This window comes from Pygoscelis adeliae, unplaced genomic scaffold, assembly GCF_000699105.1.
Source record: "Pygoscelis adeliae isolate BGI_AS28 unplaced genomic scaffold, ASM69910v1 Scaffold399, whole genome shotgun sequence".
NCBI lineage: Eukaryota > Metazoa > Chordata > Aves > Sphenisciformes > Spheniscidae > Pygoscelis > Pygoscelis adeliae.
Window position 1 is genome coordinate 1,297,834 of NW_008825609.1, and position 15,956 is coordinate 1,313,789.

General features: G+C 55.3%; 1 protein-coding gene across 1 annotated transcript in view; it reads right to left on the reverse strand.

Annotated features, from left to right (window-relative positions):
• Positions 1–426: 426 nt before the first annotated feature.
• CARD10 (caspase recruitment domain family, member 10) overlaps positions 427–15,956 on the reverse strand; it is a 24,491-nt gene continuing 8,961 nt past the window's right edge. The window contains exons 2-21 of the mRNA XM_009332660.1: positions 13,978–14,196; positions 13,481–13,618; positions 12,835–13,160; positions 10,948–11,130; positions 10,462–10,617; positions 10,209–10,334; positions 9,840–10,034; positions 9,595–9,741; positions 8,703–8,818; positions 8,409–8,449; positions 7,585–7,705; positions 6,911–7,091; positions 5,978–6,101; positions 5,389–5,629; positions 5,011–5,080; positions 4,559–4,658; positions 3,929–4,087; positions 1,619–1,740; positions 861–976; positions 427–634 (exon numbers count right to left, since the gene is read on the reverse strand). Of these exons, the coding sequence (XP_009330935.1) occupies positions 427–634; positions 861–976; positions 1,619–1,740; positions 3,929–4,087; positions 4,559–4,658; positions 5,011–5,080; positions 5,389–5,629; positions 5,978–6,101; positions 6,911–7,091; positions 7,585–7,705; positions 8,409–8,449; positions 8,703–8,818; positions 9,595–9,741; positions 9,840–10,034; positions 10,209–10,334; positions 10,462–10,617; positions 10,948–11,130; positions 12,835–13,160; positions 13,481–13,618; positions 13,978–14,196 (3,089 nt within the window). The remainder of the gene's footprint in view (positions 635–860; positions 977–1,618; positions 1,741–3,928; positions 4,088–4,558; positions 4,659–5,010; positions 5,081–5,388; positions 5,630–5,977; positions 6,102–6,910; positions 7,092–7,584; positions 7,706–8,408; positions 8,450–8,702; positions 8,819–9,594; positions 9,742–9,839; positions 10,035–10,208; positions 10,335–10,461; positions 10,618–10,947; positions 11,131–12,834; positions 13,161–13,480; positions 13,619–13,977; positions 14,197–15,956) is intronic.

Here is a 15,956-nt window from a genome sequence, read left to right on the forward strand (position 1 = left end):
CACAGTGCCGCAGGGCAGGAGAGACGGAGGTGATGGGGGAAGGGCTTAAAATGTTTGTGAGATATGCTCCTACACAGCCTGATCCTACACGGTTCCCTCACATTCCCCATCTGGCGATCTGACCACGTACCAGACAATGGCAGCCCAAGGTGATGGGGAACAGCTCACAAGGGTGCTTTCCACCATGATGGTGGAAGATATCTCTCCAATAAAATATGGAAAGCTCAGACTGGGGAGGCAGCATGTGTTATGCCCTGGCTCTTGGTGGCCTCAAAGGGACCAGAAAGGCTACCCCTGTGGGCCTTTGCTGCCGGCATCCCCTCGGGGAGGAAGGACACGCTACCTGGAGGAGCTTGGGGAGGCAGGGACCTCCGAGAATATCTCTTGGGGATGGTAGCTGGCAGTGCCCGCTCTGCTACCCCCAGCTCAGTCGTCGCCCTCCTCGATCCACAGTGGGCGGGTTTGCTCCTGGAAGATGCATCCCCGAACCACCTTGGGCAGCTCCTCAGCGTGGCTCCAGGCGTGGGGCTCCACGCGGGCCCAGGAGCATGGCAGAGTGTGGAGAGCCTGCTCCGCACCGCGGCACACCTTCAGCACCTCTGAGTCCCGCTGTCCCACCTTCCCCAGCAAGCTCCTGGGGAAAACACAGGGACAAGTGTTACCCTTGGCATAGACAGACAGCGTGGCAAAAACACCCAGGAACTCCCTCACATGCACACAAAGCCAATTTTTCTGCCCTTTTTTCCCCTCACAGCAGCCCACCCCAACACACAGAGCTAGTGCTCCCACCCCAGTCCTTGCTTCTCCCTTCTCTCTCCTCCTGCAATACCCTTCATCCATGCCACTCTGTCTTTTCTTACCTGAGTCCTCTAACGTTCTTCTCTGTGACCTCGACATGGATAACGACGGGGTATATTTCACTTTTAATTAGATCCCTCACACTCTGAACTCCCAGCTCTAGCAGGCAGTGTTTATTCTGGAAGGGAAATTGAACAGATTTACTGATTTAAATGGAGAAAAAATAACCCCAGCCCCTGACAGTTACATTAAATCAAACCCCATACTGTGAAATATCATTGCTTTTCCAATAGTAATTCCATTAAATGTGGGATTTACAGACAGGGCCAAGAGGGAAGGGGAGAATGAAAGAGCAGGGTCACCCACTCCATCACCACCAACCCAAGAGCCCACCAGACCCCTTGCTCAGCCACAGCCCATCTTCACATCCCCTTTGTCACCGTTGTCACCCACAGCCCCATATTTCTCCATCTGCCCCGAGCAGAGCTGTTGCCGCTTTGGTGAAGAAGAGGAATGTGAGAGCAGGGAAGTCAATTCCGTGTATGGCATTTCCCACCACCTCCCCCACAAATCCCCAGTTGCCATTTCTTTCACCTGAGCTCAACAGAGACTCAGGGAGAAGTCCGTATCTGCTGCTCCGCAACCCCACAGCACCTGGACCTGAAACACCCTCCAAATTACACAGTCCCCAAGCAAGCAGCTCCTTCTCTATCACCACACCGCCCTCCCTCTTCCCCTGCTCCGCTGTCCCCTCCTCTCCTCCAATCTGAATGGGATGCCCCACCCTGGCCCTCTCTCCCCACACCAAACAGCTCAGCACCTTCTCCATCGCCTCTCGGATCATGCGGATTTGCCTGCTCTCCCTCCAGTCCTGGGGGGCACTTCTAGACACAGGGTGCTCCTCTCCGTGGGTAGTGCTGGGATCCCCTTCTGTCAGCTTCTCTGCGAGCCAAGAGGAGATATGAAAAGGGAAACGTCAGCCCCTTCTCCCTTTCGCATGCACTTTCTACCTCAGATCCCGCACGTTTGCTGCCGCGCTGATGCTTATTGAGTTCACTGTTTATGGATTCTGGAGACTGAGTCTAATTATACAACATTACACATTGGCATGGATCTCCTGCACCTTTCTGTGTACAGAACAAGCAAGATATCACAGCTGAAGACACCTTGCAGGGCAAGAGCAGCGCTTGTGTTGCGGTACCGCAGCAGCCTAAGCCAGCTCCCAGCCAGTATTCCCCCTTCCCCACTGCCACACTGTCCCACCCTCTCCGTAAGAGAGATGGCAGAAAAATAATCACTTTAATTTGCCAGGTAGGTTTTCTGCAGGGTTTGTGAGCTGCATGGGCTTGTAGATGGCTCCAGTGAGTGGCAGGGCTGGGGAAGCAAGGGGAGCACGTGTCTTGGCGCAGGAGAGTGAGAGGAAGATTCGGGCAAGCTGAACCTCCTTTTGTCGGTGGTAGCCTGAGCCAGCTCCCCCCGCTCAGAGGCAGAACGACAGCACCCAGCAGCCAAGGCAACACCAGGCAGGAGAGGAGCAGAGAGGTGATGCTGAGGGAGAGAACTGGGGGCAGAGCTGGCAGGACAGCGAGGTCCGGCGTGGTCAAAGCAATGACTGCCAGGTGCCTCTGGTAACTCCCACCAGAAGACGAGACAATGCACACACAGAGACCTCACTTGGCAGCCACAGGCTCTGCAGCCTGGCGTGGCTGAAGCAGGCGCCGGGCTCTACCTGCTGACCATGCTGCTCTAGGCAGCTGCCCACACTGCCACTGAAACACAAGCAGGGAACCTAACAAGGCTTTTAGGAGCTGCTCACCCCTAAGACAGAAATAAAGTAAAGTATTTAGGAAAAGGCATGCCTGGAATTGGGTCCAGAGCATGTTCCAGCTCTCCCAAGCCCCAGGCTGACTGGGCGTCCTCTGCTACCTCTGCCTGGTGACACAGGGTACTTCTCAGGTAGAGCTGGATACCACAAAGCCATCTGTCCTTTGGGAGCAGCAGGCTCTGCACTGGCTGGGGAGTTCTCCAAGGGAAAATACAGGCAGCGAAGAAAAGAGAAACAGCTCGGGGCTCCCAGATCACCTTCCTTCCCTCGCAACAGGCAAAACTGGCAGAGGAGAACAGAGTTTTTGCCCTAGGTGTAAAGTCCCCAGCTGCAGTAATGGCTTCAAAGCATGTCCCCATGCAATGTGAGGAGGACCCTGCAGAGGGCTCAGTAGGACAGGATATATGGCCAAGTCACTCAGATAAGGAGCCCAGTGGCCAAAATCTGCAGAGCCGTCCTTCTTCAGCAAACCAGAGATTTTTCACTACGTCCATCACCACCACCCCAAAAAAATATACCGACTCATTTTTCAGTCCTGCAGTTAGCAAAGGGAGAACTCTAAACACGGGGAAAGGAGACAGATGGAGAAGGGAGGAAGAAGGGGGAAAGAAGGAGTTGTCCTCTGTGAAAATTCCCTATGGGAAAAAAGCCCTTTCCCCAGCAGCCTCTGCAGCGGTGTGTCAGCCTCACACTGCTGGCAGAAGGAAGGGGACAGCAGCACTAAGGCTGGGTCCTCTCATTCCTGGGAAGGAAGAACTGGTATGAAGTCAACCTGCAGATCCCACCTCAGCCAGGGGTTTCATCTCTGGGAAGAGCCACCCAGAGTAGCAAGGCAATGCCACCGCCACCCACTCAAGGGAAGAGAGAGGATCCCCATGCCCCAGGAGACCAGAAGGGAGGGGTGGCTTCCCTGTGGGCCAAAGGGATAGGACACAGTTAAAAATAGGAGGGAACATCTTGAAGATACTCAGCCCAAAAAGTTGACCTGTCAACGGGTATTGTCTGGGAAGACTGAGAGACCCCCACACTTAGCCACTGAAGAGATGCCTCATGTCCTCTCCAAGAGTCCCACGTCTCATACTTCCAGGACTAAGAGCACCTCTTCCCTGAATTGGACTCACCAAGGCCTCTGCAGAAGTGACATACTTGAGCAACATCTTGGCTTTCCACCGTATGGCTAAGAAGTGGCAGGAGGTAAAATGGGAAAGCAGCCCTGGGAAGTAGGAGGCTTGTGTACTCTACCTCACAGGTAGCCACAGGCTCCTAAAACAGCCTTGGACATGTCAACCACTCATTGCTGCCTACCTGCTGGGCACATGTGGAAGTCCAGGCGAGAGGTGGGCAAGTCCAGCAGGTTCCTGATGAGCCGTGGTGCGATGCAGTTAGGCGACAGCACCACAGGACGGGGTGTCTTGACCACCACAGGGCGCACCAGGCTGTAAGGTTTCAGGCTCATGTCCGGGTCTGGAAGACAGGAATGAAGAAGAGAAAGCCAAAGGTGAGAACATGGGAGATGAGGCTGCCACTAGCCCACAGACCATCCTGTTCTTCCGGTACCACCACCTCATCCTGACTCATGGAGGCACCTATCAACCATCTTATGTCCCAGGAGAGATCCTACCCTGGTTACAACACTCACCCACAGGCAGATAGCCTGGCTGTAGCCCCCCTTGCCCATTTCCTGGGACTCCCTTGAGTAACACACTGGTTTATTCTCCACAAAAAGTTAGATGACCCCAAGAACCACAGAAGCAATGGAAAGCCCCATAAAGCCTAGGAAAAGGAGCATGGGCTTCCCAAAATCCCATTAGTAGGGTTATTAGAGGGATCCTGGGCAAAGAGACTGAGGCATCCCAGACGCCAGTGTCCCTTCAGTGCTCACAGGGGACGACTGGGTCTCCACAGGTGAAGGGCAGGTGCAGGGTAACAGCTCACCTGAGCAGGGGTCCAGCCACAGCTGCTGAGGGGGCTGTTCTGGGCTCCTCTGTGGTTTGGGTTTCACCAGGCGCAGTTGGTCCAAGGCTCGTTTCTTTAGCTGAGGAGAAAGTGAGGGCAATAAAGCTGAGATCATAGACAATTTCAAACACACACACACACAGAGCTGGCTGCAGAACACCCGCTGTCAAAGGGGATGGAGCACACATACAAAAAGCACAGGACCGGGTCTGCCGCCCATCAGGTTCAGTCTGGGAAGTGGGGAGGGGGTAGGAAAGCAGCCACAGAGCAGTAACACTGCCTGGGCTATAAGCCCCTGCTCTGCTTGCTAACCCAGCTGCCACCTCTATACGAGTTGGTTTACCAACAGAGTGGGACAGATTGCGTGCTGAGGTGGTGGGGTGGCCATAGGCACACACACATGGTGCTCACTGCTGGCCTCTTTGGCTTACGTTATTTCTGTGGCCCCTCTGCTGCCCAGGCATCTGGCCCTTATCCTGGATCTTCAAAAGCTGATGAGCCCTGAAAAGACAGAGGGGTTGCACTCAAGCAACTCTAGAGCCCCCAGGGATCGTAAGCCTGCTGTGACCCTCTTCGCCAAACCCGACAGAGACCTGCTGAAACACAGGCGTATCAAAGCCCTCACTCAACCTCCCATTCTCTCAAAGGCACCCAAACACTACCACACTGGTCCCCCACACAAGGCTTGGGCAGCCCACACTATGAAGAGGCGAGTCTGCACCCCTCAGGACTCCTAGGGGATTCTCACCACAGATAAATGGGGCAGGTGCCCCAGGTACCCCTCCTGCCTTCCTCCTCGCCCTGGTTACCTGCTGTAGTTGGGCACTGTCCCCTTGTCCAGGTCACGCATGGTCAAGGGATCGACGCGGGAACAGTACCACTCCAGCCGCCCTTTGTGCATGGTGTCTGTGACATGGAGGATCTCCCGACACTTGACGCACAGCGCGTAAGGGTCTGATGGCTCCAGGAGGGACAGGTTGGTGCGTACATAGAACGAGTCTCCAGAAAACTTCTTCCCTTCTTCTAGGGCTTCCCGCAGAGGCTGGTATCCTGAAGCAGGAGATATAAGTCATCAGTGGGGACACAGGAGACAACCGTCACCAACAAGATAGGCAAGTCCCCAGCACAGCTGTGATGCTACAGATTGGGATGGGGGGTGCAGAGGAGGCAAACAGACAGAAGGTCTGTACCTCCATCCTTTAACTCAGAGGATGCACATGTCACACCAGACAGGGAAAGCTACCGGAGCTACGGCCAACCCGTGTCACACATGGTGGCCTAGGACCAAACAGGAGAGGAGAGAGAATAACTGAGATTTACCTCCAGGGCTGGGTGGAGGGTCTGGAAAGGGAGGCAGAGAGCTCAGACTCAAAGGAGACCCAGCTGCCAGGGCCTTACCTTCCAGGTCCAGCTGGAAGACAAGACTGGAGGGCTCATCCCAATGCAGCAGGCTCAGGTAGGCGACCTCCCGCGTGCAGTTCTCCAGAGAAAGCACCTCTTCCTTCAGCGACGGCACCCTCAGCTAGCAAGGACCTGATGCTGTTAGACCTAGAGGCTGGAAGAGCAGGCTCTGCCCCCAGCTACCTCACCCATCAGGGTTACCCAAGAGATGTTACAGAGCGAGGCAGGCCCAGGGAAAGCTCTACCTGAGGACAAGGCATCCTCAATCTGCCTCTGGTTCCCTCCTCTGCCTCTGAAATACCTGCTGCCAACCACTACCCAGTCCAGACGCCGGGCTGCTGTGAAAGCAAACGTGTGTGCATGAACACGTGTGGGAGTGGGGGCGGGAGAGCTGGTTTATTTTCAGTTACAGGTGGGATATTAATTCAAGTAGCGTAGCTGAATTTCAAGTGGTGTCATTCTTCCCTCCCTCCAGGAGCTTACTTCAGAGCAATTATTCTCTATAGCTCAGAAAGGTCATGAAGGCCTGAGAAATCTCATTCTAGAATTGATCGCTTCGCAACGGACATGTGCAGGATGCAAACTGCTCTGAAATACTACAAGGTGACAGAAAACTCCAGGGACATATAGCCACATTGCCATCTTAATCTGTGTGACTCCTTTTTGTTTGTCCCCCCGCCCAGAGCTGAAAGAAGTGTTTCAGAAGGTCTCAGCATTTTTACATGCACAGGTACACTCGAGTGCCATGAGACCTGGATGGGTGTTTGTGCTGCATAAAGCTCTAGGCAGGGAGCAGTCCTGGGAAACAAGAGAAATGGAGCTGGACTTCAAGCTGGGTAGCTGCCAGCTTGCACTGGGGCTCGCTCCGCATTCCTTGCATCATCCCAGATGCCTTGCAAACCCACAAAGCGAGCCCGTTCCCAGACTCACCTCAATGAGCCGGCACCCCTCCCTGAGTCCTGCATCTTCGGCCCGTGAGCTTGGCTTGACCCACTGGACGTAAATCCCTGTCCTGTTCCCTCCAAGGATGGAGATGTCTGCTCCAAGCCTCTTCTCCTGGGGTGGGGGGTTGCTGGGGTGACCCACGCTAGTGAGCTGTACCACCAGTGACCTGGCAAGGAGAAACACCAAGTCCAGCAACTGAAGTTTGCTGCCTTTTCTAAGAGCCGGTCCCCCACACCTTGTGTCAAGCTACAGGGTGTTTATTGTACTGAGGGCCGTGAGGTACAGGGCTCACGATTCACAGCCATCACCAGGGCACACACACAGAGCTTATGAACCCCCATGACCCGTTCCACCTCACCAGCCCCAACACCAAAGCCAAGCTGGGCTCCCCTGGACCTCTCCCTACCTAGACAGATGTGTGTCCTGCCCAGGGCAACATCCCCACCTCAGCCATAACATATGGGACAGGACAAAAAAATGGGGTCCTGCTAGGAAGCAAGGACTATAGGATCGTCATTTCTCTCCTCTCCCACTAGCGATAAAGAGCCCGCAAAGGGGGAGGCAGTAAGGAAAGACCTCCCAAGCGTGGTCCCTCAGCACCACAAAACATCCCCCCAAGCAGCCGGTTCAGAGTGCCTAGCTCAGAGAGCAGCAGTCACCTCCTGGTGACCTCCTCACGGCTGGGAAGCGTGGACAAGCAGATCTCCGACTTCACCCTGGCGTAGGTGCTGCTGGAAGAAGAGGAGAAGGCCCCAAGGGAGGCGCTAGCAAAACCACTGCCTAGGAAAGAGAGCAAGAGGGAGAGAGGGGGCACATCACCTCTCCGAGCACTGCAGGGAGCTCACATTCTTGGGGTGGCAAGGGTCTGTCACCCCCCTCCTGGACATTTTGTAGCATCTGACTATTGGAAATTGAGGCTGCAGGGAGGCTTTGAATGGTCACCCTCCTGGAAAGGGTTTCCTGTGTCTCCTGAGAACAAGCAAATCTTTGCTCCCTTCATTAGCGTTTCGGTCAGAAGGCAGCAGCAGCCATGGCCACCTGGATGTGCCCGAAGGAGATCAGCCACCAGCACCCACCACAGGACCTGCCAGCACCAGGAGCTCTATTCCAGGAGATTTGCAACCCATCACCCAGGGTTGTACAACCCAATAACACCCCAGGGCGAAGGCATTTCTCTCTTCTGTTACCTACTCCCTCAACTCCACGTCAAGTTCTCCGTCAAATGCAGCTCTCCATGAATTAAATAGAGCTGATGTGAATAGCTACCTGTTCTGCAGAGGACAAGCCAGCTTTTCCAGCTGCTGTGCCTGGCATAGCAGCGGAGGGGACGTGTGGGTCCACAGCACCCTGCTACAGGTGCAGAGCCCTCGCAGTGAGCTGCACAAACCAAAGGCGTGAGGGAGGGTCAGTTGTCCAGCCCCTCTCCCCACAGCCACCACTTCTTTTTAGCTAAGCCCTTTGGGGAAAGCCCCCACCCTGGTACCTGTTGCATCTTCAATGCTGCTAAAGGAGCCACAGGACAAGCTACAAAGGAGACACAAAGGTGAGCTGTGACGCAGCAGCTTTTCCAAAGCCTGTTTGCATCCTGTTCTCAACCTTATCCCCATAGCCTTCCCTCACTCCCCAGAAGCACCCCCCCAGCCAGCACGCAGCTCCCAGCCAGCCTTCCCACCCTCAGTCCCCACTCCAGGCTCCCCCCTCCCCTGCCAGCCTGCTCTCCCTGGCCCCTACAACCCCCCCAGAGGAGACACAGCCTCAAGCAGCCCCCAGTAATCACCTTTTGTAGGGCATGCACCTGTCTTCCCGCTGCCGACGGAGGATGGAGCCGATACAAGGAGGAAAAGGGAAGGTGGAAAGGCGGTTGATATCCTTCTCACTGTCGGGAGTCACCTCCTTGGGCAGAGTGAGAGAGAGATGCCTGCTAACACCAACACCCAGCACCACCTCTCCCCTCCCTTTGGGAGAGGTTGCAAACAGCTCCTAGGGTACCACATGCCTCTTCAGGGATCATCCACCTCCCACCGAACAAGGGGCATCTTGTTTTCCCAAGGAGAGAGCACGGATGGAGATGCACAACACTGCATCCCCATCTCTTTGCAATGTACAAGCTATAGGAGTAGTAGCAGATGAAGGGAATAGCCAACCTTGTAACTGTATTTCACTTTTAGCCACCGCACACCCTGAGGTGTGAGTAACCTGTAGGACTACCCACTTGAGAATGCTCTAGGAGGAGGGCTCAAAGAGTCAAAGGGAAATTGCCAAGAACCTGACTCCATTAAAAACAATATGGTGCTGCTACAAGATTCAAAAGAGCTGGGATTTCTCCCCCAGCATGTGTAGACTAAACAGTTTTTTGGGGAGGATAACATCTTACACGGGGCTGTTGATCTCTAGGATGTCATATGGGATGAAGAGAGTTTCGCTTCCCCCTCTTTCCCACCCAGCTGAGTGTTACACGCTTTGGTGCAGCGTTGGCTGGTTTGTTAGAGACTGAGAAGAAAGCTTCGCACCTGCGACCTGCTCCCACCTTACACACCGCCCCATGCCCAGTCTTCTACCAAGTCACAGCCCCATGATGAGCCCACTCTGACGCCTCTGTGCCCTTCTTGAGCAGCGTGGGTCCCCACTGCCCTCAGCTGAGGGTCAGCCTCTCATGATCAAGTGCTCACCATGCTCTGAATGGCCGAATCCCCTGGGAACGGGATAGCAGAAACCCCCAGTGCATCCACAAGTCCAGTTGTAAAGCTGGTAGGGTTGTCTACGAGGCTCCAGGTGCTGCTAAGGTTGGAGCAGAGGGAGTAGGAAGAGCTGCACATCTGGGAGAGAAGGGACTCCATCATCCCATTGCAGCCCCCAGAAATCAGTGCTAACCCCTCTGCCTTCCCTGTTCTCCCTTCTTTCTAGCCACCCTCACCTTGCCCAGGCTGCGGCTGCCTTGGCACCGCTGCAGTTGTGCCTGCAGCGTGCTGTTCAGCCCTTCTGCCTGGCTCAGCTTGCTTAGGAGCTCGTCCCTCTCCTCCTCCAGGGCCCGCACCCGTTTGCGGTACTGGTCCTTCTCGATCAAGCTCTGGGAGTATTGTAGCTGCACCCCATCGCGGCTCTGGATTGCCTGCAAGGAGCCAGGCTGAGAGTGAGAAAAGGCAGAGAACTGCACTACTAATCCCCACCTCCCACTCTGGCATGGATGGGGAAGATCCACTGGGGAAGGAAGGGGGTATCCACAGCAGAGACAAAAGCCTTGGTCCTGCTGGGAAGTGGAGAACTGGCGGGGAGAGCAATTCACCTGGTCCCGCTCTTTTTCGATCTCCTCCAGCTGCAGCAGCACTGTGTTCATACGATGCTTGTAGAGATCACAGTCCTTCTGCAGCGTCCGGTACTTCAGCTGCAGATCTTCCACCTCCTGGAGGTACTGGCAACAGCGAGCAGCGAGCATTAGCCCTCCTGGAAGCAACTGCTGTGGCTTCCAGCCCCCTCCCTCCCCTCGCTTCCAGGCCCTGCTCAGTGTACAGGGATGGGGGCGGTGATGGTTGCTCTACCTTATCCCTCAGCTCTTCGGCCCAATGCAGCTCGTTCTGGAGGGAGTTGAGTTTCTGGCAGAGATCCTGCCGGTCATCTTGGGCTTCCTTCCAGTCATGCTCCAGGATGTCCAGCAGGATCTGCTCAGAGCCTGGCACTGGGACCTCACTGGGTGTCTAGGAGGTGAGAGGGTACCCTCACTGCACCACAAGCACCGAGGGAGCACCAGACCAGGGCAGTGACGACTGCCATCATCACTCCTGCATTAATCTACTGTGCACTCCAAGGCACAAAGTCACACTTGTGAGCACATCCAAGAGTGACAGAGCTGGAAACAAGGACCCATCACTGCCCAGACCCAGAAGCAATGGCAGCCACCACAGCCAAGCAATATGCTCAGAGGAAGGGACAGCAATGTCCCCCATCTTTCCAGTGCTCATGTCACCAGCACTGGGGGTTCACCAGGACAGGAGGTGACTTGGAGCCTGCCCTGCCCCGTCAGGTACCTGCAACATGCCCTGCAGCTCCTGCAGCGATGCCGTGAGCCGCTGGTTCTCAGCCCACAGCTCAGACACAGCGTCGGGGTGGCCCTGCTCCTCCGCCTCTCGCTGCGACGGCGGAGGCGCCTGTTTCCGCAGCAGACTGCACTCCTCCTCTAGGCTGGTCACTTTGCATTTCAGCTGGTCCACCTGCAACCCAGGGAAGAAACATAGTCTGACACACACAGCCCTGCACCTCTGCCTTAGTGGGAGAGTGAAGCAGAGAAGACGCTGGGCAGAAAAAGGGTCTGGAGGCAAGGAAAGCGAGGGCTGGGCAACCACGCGAAGCCATTGGACCAAGGTTAGCACAGCTGTGCACAAAAGCTTTTCCCTGCAGGGCAAAGGAGGAAGATGCACTTGCATAAGTGCATTCAGTCCCAGGATGCTCTCTTGGTGCAACAACTTTCTTGCTACCTTGGGGCATCCTCAGTGCCTTGACCCTGTCTCTCAAAGGCTTCCCGGCTCCTAGAACAGCTGAGAAACAAATCTGCAGCAGAAAAATACACTAGAGGCTATCCAGTGCGGAGAGGTCACCCCTGGCCTAGGAAGCGTTTGAGGCTCAAGACGCTAGAAGCGGCAGGGTACCACAGATGCATCATCACACCCTGGCCTGCTCTCACACTCCTCCACCAACATGTCACTGGAGACAGGAGAGGTCCGTTACTTTTAGGAGTAAGGGAGGTCCTCACAGACCTGTAACAACTGATGAGGTTCATCAAGTGATCAGGGACCGGTCACTTCTGGACCCTGGAGCCAGGAGGGGAAGGCAGGCTGGGACCTGGTGGCCCACCCTGCTTCCAGCAGGATTCCTGCACCCCATAGTCACCCACGAGAGATTCACCTCCCTGCTCAGAGGAGGCCCAGGGAAGCTGGCATTGGCAGGAATACCGCATAAAAGGTAGGAATACCACATAAAAAGTAGGAATACCGCATAAAAAGTAGGGGAGTATTCCGAGGCCGGCAGAGCAGGATGAGGAATGAAAGGTAACCGCGGGGCTGCATGAGAGGTCCAGGCCCAGACTGGTGGGGGGAATGCCAGGAGGCAGCAGAGCACTGAGGAAACTGGGTTATTAATAGGTTCAAGGTGGGGCTGTCCTTGCCCAGGCAGGAAATGGGCGCATGTTTGCTGGAGGTGAGAACTTGGCAGCTGGAGTGCAGTGTCAGGAATTCCTTCAGGTATGCAGTATGATTCTCCCAAACGTCATGAGAGAGATGAGGAGGCGGTGGGGAGCAGGGGGGGGGGGGAGATGAAGTCTAGGCCAAAACGCTTCTATGAGCGGCAAGGTGGACTGGGCAGCTCCAGGCAGCATGCACACACCCAGTGCCCCGTGCGTGGGTGGCTGCACAGCCACCATCCTCACTAGAAAGAGGAAAATGCAAGCCCTTTCCCAGGGAAGGAGTAAATACAAACCCACAGCTTGACAGAATCAGCTGCCTGCTGCGTGCCTGTGCTGCCCGGACACAGCGCAGGCACCCATCAGCAGAGCAGGCTGTGCAGGACAGCGAGAGCGTGCGGGAGCAGACAGGGCATCTCATGGTACCAACGGCCAGGCTGAGAGAGCTGAGAGATGCCAGGGAAGGCATCGCCCTGGCAGCTCCTCTGAGGATTTGGTTCTGTCTCCTCTAGGTGATGTATCTCCAGCTGCCCCAGGGCAGCAGCAAGTCTCCCATGCCATGCCCATGACTTGGATGCTCTGCCCTGCTCAGGGGGCACGCACCCCGACACCCATCCCGCCTGCCATCAGCTCCTTCACGCTCATGGGCCACCACGCATGGACATCTGCATGCATCTCCCTTGTCCGTCAGACCCCCACCACCTCCCACCACCAACCCCCGCACTCCCCGGGGCCGTACCACCAGCTGCAGGTCCCGGCTCCGCAGCACGGCCATGTTTTTCTCCTCGCAGAGCTGCGCGTAGCGCATGGCCATCATGTAGTTCTCGTCCTTCAGCCTCAGCAGCTCCATGCTGTTAGTGTCCCACTCCTCTCTCAGCCGCTGCCAACGTTCCTGCAACTTCAGGAGCTCCTGCAGCTCCTGCTTCAGCCGGGCCTGCTCTTGTTCCAATGCCTGGTTTTTCACCTGGAGCTGGTGCTCCTTCAGCAGGTGCTCCTTCCGTTGAGCCCTCACCTTCTTCACCTCCATCATCAGGAACTGAGTTAGTCCCTCAGGGCCTTCCTCATCTGGGGGAGACAAAGGAGAATCAGGTCCTGGCTGCTGAGACAGGTGTAACCCCCAAAAAAGCAACCCAATGCTCTGTTTTCCATCAAGGGATGCCAAGCTCTCCTGTGGGTTTGCAGCCCTTCTTGTCCCAGGCTTACAGCACCACGGTCCATCACATGTGTACATATGGTCCCCTCCCTTCCAGATCCAGTGCACAGAGCTGTCGGGGTTCCTCGCACACAGGTAGCATGAACCAGGGCTTTATACATGCACATGCACAGATTTCTGGCCCTTCTCATGTGAGCAGCGGCTGAAGGGAGGTCGGAGCACGTGCCCCTACCCAGGATCATAGAGCAGCGCTGGGCTGGCTCCCTCCCTGTTAGCCGGGTGTAGTGCTCTGGGTAGTAAAACTCTAAAGACTCCAGGAAGGCTTCATAGCCTCGCTTCCCTCGGCGCCGGAGGATGTCCATCAGGTAACCTGGAAGAAGGGATAAAGAGCTAGGATGAATTTCCTGCAAACCAGAGCAAAAACAGCATAGACCAGCTTCGTGATGTGAAATAGCATCTCCACCAGTTCTGCTTGGTGGAATGGCTGGAGGAGGGAATGGGGTGGGAGCATTGCCCTCGTCTGTGTGCACCCAGGGGGAGGCCCACAGAGGATGAGAGGGACATCTGGCTGCAGAGCATCTCAGAGAACAACAAAGCCGGGGTAGCACTGCAGTGGGAGGGACCAGGAGGCCACAACACCACATGCTGGGTAGCATCCACTGCATGTCAAAACCACGCTGTCCCCCACAAACCAGGCCCATCTAAGTTCAAGTTTGTGCTTTCTCCCACCTGTCTGGTTGCTTTTGCAAGGGAATCGGCATGAATTCAGCACCTCCTCCTCATCCTGCTCATCTATCACGCGGCACTGGCGCAGGTATGGGGTGAGCTTCGCAGGGTTCAGGGAGCGGGTCAGCTGGTGCCGTGCACTCTCAATCTTCTCCCAGATGGTGTCTTCTTCCTCCTCCTGCTCTGAGAGGCTGCAGGCCTGGAGAGGGGCATTCTCCAGGGCTGGGAGAATAAAAGGAAAGAGAAGGGAGAATATGAGTCGAGGTATGATCCTGCAAATGATTCGGTAGTCTTACAAATGGGACTCAGATACATCAGAAGCCATTTTACATACAAATCAGTCCAGCGGGATCTTGAGTGTCCACCCAGGGCCTTAGATATGCAAGGAGGCAGAAGGCAGTGGTACATAAACGAGTGAGGAGCATACACAGTAGGAAGTCTAGGGAAGATGTCATCTTCATCCCTGAAGCATTCTTCAATCCCCCTGACTATCACACATCTTCCCTTTTTCCCCATCCCTGACAACGGGAAACTCTGAGGACCAAGAGTTTTCACAGCCTAGGACATGCTCTCTGATCCTGGGGTCGGACAGGAGGGTTTCCCTGGGGATCCATTTGCCCTGTGCATGCCCCAAGCATCGGTGACCAAACTGAAGTTCTCAAGGGCACAATCCCATGGAGCACCTTGGCTACAGGTACTGGAGCCAAAGGGGAATCGCAGAAGCGTATCTTCCGTGTATCTTCCACACATCCATGTGGAGCCCTGAAAATACGTTAGCAACAAGGCAATCTCTCTGTCAACCAAATAAAGCAAGAGGGACCCCCTGAAGTCAATGGCCTGAAAACCCTTAGAGCAGTGGTGAACCTGCTCCATTAAGTCCTACAAGCTGTGATGGAGCAGGTATGTGCAAGGAGCTATCTTCCCAGCTGTGTATCAACTCAACCAGCCTTACCTATTTTCACTTGAGAAATAAAATCTGCTTCACAGGCCAGCACAAATCCTTTTAGCTGGCAAGGCAAAGCACAGCAAAAGATCCTCCGAGACCTAGAAGCCATCTCTCCTCCCCAGTGTGCACCGTTACCTGCCACTCTGGTGCTGGCATAAAGTCCAGCTTTCCTACCCCAGCCACACAAACATTCCCAGGGGCAGCGTAGAGGTTCATGTTGCATGAAGGCAGAGGGAAGGAAATCTCCCACTCTTTTTACCTTCCTTTGGGTTTTGGGTTTTTTTTTTCTTTCTTGTGGCGAGAATGATATCATGCGATTTCAGACAGCCAACTAGCACAGCAAGGAGGATGGCTGAGAGAGCTGTGCAGAAGTTAATCCTCCAAGCAGAAATATGGGAGGCTCAGGGTCTGCTGAATGAAGGATAACAGGAAAAGAGAATTGTTGAATCCACAAGAGATACTCAAGTGTCTGATTTCCAGCACCAAAGGGCTTAGGAGCCTAAATACCGATACAGATCTGGATCGTCCTAGGTTGAATAAAGAAAACAAACCACGTTTCTTGCAGAAACTGATCTCTCTCATTTGGGACTGGCTTGCTTGCCACAGGGACACAAGTATGCAGATGGAAGACGCAACAGCAGGTCACAGAAGTTGCGCTGTTTTGAGCTCTGCTCCTCGGCAGCAGATTTATGCCTTTAAATCAAAGTGTTTCCCCAAGAAACCCAAGCCGGCTGTGCAAGCTGCAACCAGCTTCTCGGCAGGCAGGCTCGACAGAGAGAGAAAGAGAGGGCGAAGGGGTCTGGGAGCCGGTACCCCTCCTCCCGCCCGCCTCGGCCCCTCCAGGCCAGAGGGCCAGGGGGGAGGCAGCGCTTCCCCTTTCGGCCAGCCCAAAGGCGCTCTTCGAGGAATGGCGAGCCGGAGCCCAGCCCCGAGGAGGTGGCTGGGAAAAGAGGAGGAGAAGAGGAGCAAACACCCCACCACCACCCCCAGAGCCCGTGCGAAACCCACGCCGCCGGCCGCCCCGGGGAGATGCCGA